The 6,635-nt window shown below is 34.4% G+C and overlaps 1 protein-coding gene across 1 annotated transcript; it reads left to right on the plus strand.

The window, feature by feature from the left end:
• Positions 1–235: 235 nt before the first annotated feature.
• LOC137832731 (oligopeptide transporter 4) lies at positions 236–6,635 on the plus strand. The gene is made up of 6 exons (XM_068641046.2): positions 236–910; positions 1,843–1,940; positions 3,885–4,448; positions 4,880–5,132; positions 5,577–5,759; positions 5,891–6,635. Exons 1-6 carry the CDS (start codon positions 407–409, stop codon positions 6,503–6,505), a joined length of 2,217 nt encoding a protein of 738 aa, XP_068497147.2. The 5' UTR covers positions 236–406; the 3' UTR covers positions 6,506–6,635.

Below are 6,635 nucleotides of genomic sequence, written 5' to 3' on the forward strand. Positions count from 1 at the left end.
TTAACAAATTACAAACACTTTTTTCTCGCTATATGATGTTTATAAGTTGATAAGTCCATATTATAAAATTGAGTTATTTTTTAATTTTTTTAATATACTATCAGAATTATTTTAAAGATTATTCCAATCAGAATTTATTGAATTTAAGTGCTCACCTCACCTGTTATTTGATCATAATTTTTTGTGATATAATATATAAGATTATTATTTTATTAGTTTTTTGGGAAAAGTGTGAAACCAATGAGGACTAGAGCACACTACTGATTGGAAAAAAAGGGACAAAACCCCACACAAGGACTTGGAACGTGCAAATCCAAATCCTTTTATCTTTATATCTTTCAAATCCAACGTAACAAAAAAACACCAACACTTTTTCACACCCATCCAAATCCCGTTCTCTCTAACCATGACCTCCGTTTCTGACCCAGAGAAGCCGCTCACATCCCAAGAAGACGACGACGACGACGTTTCTCCAATCGAAGAGGTCCGTCTCACGGTCGCCAACACCGACGACCCGACCCGACCCGTATGGACCTTCCGGATGTGGCTCCTGGGTCTCCTCTCCTGCTCCCTCCTCTCCTTCCTCAACCAGTTCTTCGCCTACCGCACGGAGCCTCTCATCATCACTCAAATCACCATTCAAGTCGCCACACTCCCTATCGGCCACTTCATGGCCGCGGTTCTACCCGAAACCAAGTTCACTCTTCCCGGGTTCGGGTCCAAGTCATTCTCCCTCAACCCGGGCCCGTTTAACATGAAGGAGCACGTCCTCATTACCATATTCGCCAACGCCGGAAGCGCTTTCGGATCCGGGTCGCCCTACGCCGTTGGCATCGTTAACATTATCAAAGCCTTTTACGGACGCAGCATCTCCTTTTTTGCTTCTTGGCTTCTCATCATTACTACACAGGTTAGTGCCAACCACCACTTTATTCACCCACTAATTATTTTTAATTATTCTTAAATTACTATAAAATCATATATTAATTATCTAAGCTTTCCTTTTCATAATCGCGTAATGATTTGCCGTTTTCATATTATTATTTTACTCAAACCTTTTCTAAATTTTATTCCAAATATATTTTTTTTTCCTCTCCAATTGACCCTGTTGAATCATTTGGATTCAGAGTTTAGATTTTGTAAATAAATAAAGTATTATTCTGTAGAAAAAACTACACTTAAAATATGGAGATAAATTTCTCATATAATCTTCTCTATTTAAGTTTTTTTTGTTCTACATTTTTTTAATCAAAGGTGCAATTTATAGTCGTTCAAATTGATGATAACGAGAATAATTATTTTACTTTTTTTAAAAATGGAATAATTATGTTTTTATAATTATCATGTTGTGTATAGTTTTCTAATGTGGAGTTTATTATAATTTTCTAATTACTGAAGTGCTGTACAACAAGTAAAACTCATTGAATACACAGTTTAATTAATTTTTAATGACTATGTTATCACTACTACAAAGTATTGTATCGATTTTTGCAGATGACTAAAATTGTGAGCAATTTCTTTCTGCATGTATCAATTTTAACTTCCATTCTATTATTTTATTTTTTAAAAATTTCAAACTAAATAAATACAATTCAAAACTAAAAAAAATAGTTTCTGGAAAAAAAGTCTGAAACACAAAATTAGAAATTCATTCTAAAATTTCCAAAATTCAAAAAAATGTGTTATGAAAATCTAAAGTCAAAATATTTTTGGATAAAGAATTTTGAAAATAATTTTTATCTATACCCTCCATTTATTTAAAGTTATTTTTGTCATTTAATAGCAAATTTAGAGAGAATTTGACAAATTGTGACGGGCCTTTAATTGACGGCGTGTGTGCAGGTGTTAGGATATGGATGGGCCGGATTACTGAGGAAATATGTGGTGGAACCGGCCCATATGTGGTGGCCCAGCACTCTCGTCCAAGTTTCACTTTTCCGGTATGTCAATTTTTTCCTTATTTCATTTTTTCTATCAAACTTTTTGATAATTTTTTATAAGCATTCTTCTTTTCATATAATTACATTTCTGTTTCATCTCATAATACGTCTCCTATATTATTTTTTGTCAAATCAGTAACTTTTTTAATCAACAGAGGTTTATTTTTTTCTTAATTATTAAGAGTTTAATAAATATATTCTGTCAATCTATTTTTTTGTAAAATTACCATTTGTGCAACTATTATTAAAATTAATAATGCATTGGTTTGTGATGAGATGATGATGTAAAATTACAGTTTGTTTTCTCTTATTTGAATTGACGCTTACATCTTCTCTAGGTATATTAATTATTAATTTAAAATTTAATAATTTTTTTTAAATATATGTACTTTTTGTATTTATATTTTTTAAGAAAATGATTTTTTGACAACCAATTTTTCTGCTAGAATACAATTTTTTTAAGTGTTTGGATTACTTATGAGGTTGAGATATTTTTGTAAAATAGTAAAACATGGAAAAGATGTAATTTGAGTAAATATTTATATAGCGTGATATATGAAGTTCGCTCTTAGATGGTACATGTATCCGACGTATCGATTAAATGTCTAATTCAAAAAATATTTATTGGATTTCTGACAATTCTAACACGGATCTAACACAACTTTAAAAAAGAGAAATACATTAATTTTCTAAAAATTCAAACTTACTGTATAAATTTTTATTATGGTTATAAAAATAATGAAAAAATCATTTTGAACCAAAAATCATCTTTCTGCTAAAAAAAATGAAACATACTTAGTGCACATAAATATTTATTATCAATTTATATAATTTATAATTATATAATATATAGATCCGTATCTCCGCGTTATACATTTTAGAGATTATACGTATTTTTGTATTCGTGAGTGTCTGCATAAGTGTGATGGATTTAAACAAAAGAAAAAGTTTATTAATACCTCTCTAATGGAAGGTTACCCCATGCATGAATCTGACTTGAATTTAGATCAAGTGCACTCACAGTAGTGCTATTTGAATGAGGATAACGTAGAAGAGGGTTTCATTATTTGTGTATAGAAATAGTTTAGCCAAATCTTCATTAATTTTCCTAGAAAGAGAAAGACATAAAGAAGACTTTGTATTTTGTTCAAATAAAGACATTGAGCTGGCCCAGCTGGGTTCCAAGATTCTAGTCTAGCTGTAGCACAGCTGACTTTGGGACCACCTCACAGTTGACTACTACAACGTTAATATCAAGCATTTAATCTCACTTTTCCATTGCTTAAACATGTGGTCCTGAATTGACCTCACAATTAAGCATGAACAACTATTAGGAAACGACTTACGAACTATGAATGAGAGATGGAGAAAATGGCCACAGCAGCACGTGACCCATCATGCTAATTTCAATCAATTTTGAGTTTATCATTTTAAAAAGTATGCTATATTTGACACATTAATGTTTACAAGATTTTTTATCATCTTTATTTTACTTGACTTAGATTCTGATATGGACTACCGATACAAGATTTTCTATCATCATTATTTTACTTGACTTGGATTCCGATATATTGACAATGACAACCCACACATGGGAAAAATCATTGAGTTTTGACCAAATGCTAATACCGTGCAATCAAAACTTGTTAACTCTTAAACGTGTCAAATGATGTTTCGCCAGAACCACCTAGTCTTCAACCATAACGTTAATTTCTCTTTATGTGGATGTTTAGGATGGTCTCTTACACCTTACAGTAGCTTTAGGAGCTGTGTAGTTGTGAGGTAACAACATTAAAATGAACACCGAGAAATCAAGTATGTAACAAGGGAAACATGTGCGAAGCAATAAAAGTTTCACATGCAATCACATAGTATGCAGACTCTGTATTGATGTACTTATGAACTACTCTATACTTACATAAATGGTTTTTTTTTTGTATCCAGAGCATTGCATGAGAAAGATGACCAACGACTTTCACGGGCGAAGTTTTTCTTTATTGCACTATTGTGCAGTTTTGTGTGGTACGTGATCCCTGGATACTTGTTCACAACGCTCACAAACATCTCATGGGTGTGTTGGATATTCTCCAAGTCAGTCACAGCTCAGCAGATAGGGTCAGGCATGAGGGGCCTTGGAGTTGGAGCTCTCACACTTGATTGGGCTGCTGTGGCATCATTCTTGTTCAGCCCTCTTATCTCACCCTTCTTTGCCATTGTCAATATTTTTGTGGGCTACGCATTAATAGTCTATGCTGTTATTCCTATAGCTTATTGGGGCCTCAATGTCTACAATGCCAAGAGGTTTCCCATTTTCTCCTCACACTTATTTACAGCACAAGGTCAAAGGTACAACATACCTGCTATTGTAGACGACCATTTCGAGTTAAGTGTTGCAGAGTATGAAAAGCAAGGGAGAATTCATCTCAGTGTGTTTTTCGCCCTCACTTATGGCTTCGGATTTGCCACCATAGCATCCACCCTCACACATGTGTTCTGCTTCTATGGAAGGTAATGCCACTCAAATTATTTTGTGGTGATGCTTAATTTCTTACTATATTAACTTAGTAATAAGATGATAATAAAGAAGACTGATGTTACTGCCTTTGGAATTCTGGAATAAACATGGAGTAGAATGTTCTAAATTCTATATTGCTCTGGTTGCAAATTTTTTTAATGTAATACTCTCTTTACATTGCATGTTAAACCAGTAAATGTCTTACATTTGAGAAAATATTCTCAGAACACTAGATTAGGCAATGTACTACCTTCAGTATGTCAGGTTAGAACAATATGATTCTTTCCACAATTTTCTTAAGGTTCATATGCAATGTCTTAACTGTAAGGCCATGAAACATTACGACAAAAAATTATATTTTTTTAGATTATCAGCTATATCATTAAACAAAAGATCATATGTTGATGTATTACCAAACATGCAGGGAGATTATGGAGCGCTATCGTGCTTCTTCCAAAGGGAAAGAAGATATTCACACAAAATTGATGAAAAGATACAAAGACATACCTTCCTGGTGGTTTTATTTATTGCTGGTTGTGACTCTTGTGGTTTCTCTCGCACTATGCATCTTTCTAAATGACCAGGTTCAAATGCCCTGGTGGGGACTTCTCTTTGCGGGAGCCCTAGCTTTCGGATTTACCCTCCCCATTAGCATCATCACTGCCACCACAAACCAGGTTAGAGACTGCAACTTCTGCTCTCCGTTATATGATAGTACATGCATATTTGTGCAGAAATTTAACTTGATTTGAAATTATAGTATTGTTTCAAATACTAACTATGCTAAAAACTTGAGCTTTTCGATGCGCATATATGATGTATTTTATTTCTAACAATTACCCACAAAACGATATGAATATATACACATTTCAATTTTATATAGATAAAAAATCCGGTTTGAATTGACATGAAGTTAGAAACTTGACACAAAACTAGATACAGTAATGCCTAAAATGCTTTTCAATGGTTACTTCGGAATTTAAGAACAATGTTAGATAAGATGTTGATAGAGCGTTTGCAACTTGTATTTAATCTTAGTTCGAAAGCTCTCTTGTCGTTTTAAACAATAAGTATGTTAGAATCTAAATTTTTACTTTTGCCCTTTTTTGCTGTGTGTTCAGACACCAGGGTTGAATATCATCACTGAGTATGTCTTTGGTCTCATTTACCCGGGAAGACCAATTGCAAATGTCTGCTTCAAAACCTATGGTTACATTAGCATGGCCCAGGCTGTCTCTTTCCTCAGTGATTTCAAACTTGGGCACTACATGAAAATCCCTCCAAGATCAATGTTCTTGGTTCAGGTACATTCTTAATAAAGCGCACACACAAAAACAACTCACCTTGTATATATGCTTACAAAGATATTTTCTTTTATTCAGTAGTTTATGTGTGTGCTATCAATGTATTCACACATGTATGTATGCATGGACAGTTCATAGGTACAATGCTCGCTGGAACCATCAACATTGGGGTAGCATGGTGGTTGCTGAACTCCATCAAGAACATATGTCATGATGATCTCCTTCCTGCAGACAGTCCCTGGACATGCCCTGGTGACCGTGTATTCTTTGATGCATCAGTTATTTGGGGCCTTGTGGGGCCAAAGCGAATCTTTGGTTCTCAAGGAAACTACAGTGCAATGAATTGGTTTTTCCTTGGAGGGGCTTTAGGACCCGTAATTGTTTGGCTATTGCACAAAGCATTTCCAAAACAGTCATGGATTCCACTGATCAACCTCCCAATTCTCCTGGGAGCAACTGGAATGATGCCACCAGCAACACCATTGAACTACAATGCATGGATTTTGGTGGGGACAATTTTCAACTTCTTTATCTTCCGTTACAGAAAGAAATGGTGGCAGAGGTACAACTATGTTCTGTCAGCGGCACTTGACAGTGGGGTTGCTTTCATGACTGTCTTACTCTACTTCACATTGGGCTTGGAAAACAGGAGTCTAAATTGGTGGGGAAATGACGGTGAACATTGTCCACTCGCAGCTTGCCCAACTGCAAAAGGCATAATCGTTGATGGTTGCCCTGCAAACTAGTCATAGGTTTTGTGCCTCTTAATGGTTTCATTACAATACCACGCATAAAAAAACACTTATTTGTAACACATGCAAAATGTAGAAAATGAAAGACCAGTATTTTCAAGTAAATAGCTATTGTTACATGGTT

This window comes from Phaseolus vulgaris, chromosome 6 (assembly GCF_051622355.1).
Source record: "Phaseolus vulgaris cultivar YP4 chromosome 6, ASM5162235v1, whole genome shotgun sequence".
In the NCBI taxonomy this organism is placed as follows: Eukaryota; Viridiplantae; Streptophyta; class Magnoliopsida; order Fabales; family Fabaceae; genus Phaseolus; species Phaseolus vulgaris.

Excerpts from the sequence above, each read along its gene's own strand:
- LOC137832731 (XM_068641046.2), top strand. The coding sequence starts at position 407 with ATGACCTCCGTTTCTGACCCAGAGAAGCCGCTCACATCCCAAGAAGAC. Across the intron at positions 4,449-4,879 it reads GTGTTCTGCTTCTATGGAAG|GGAGATTATGGAGCGCTATC; the intron begins GTAATGCCACTC and ends CCAAACATGCAG. Across the intron at positions 5,133-5,576 it reads TCACTGCCACCACAAACCAG|ACACCAGGGTTGAATATCAT; the intron begins GTTAGAGACTGC and ends CTGTGTGTTCAG.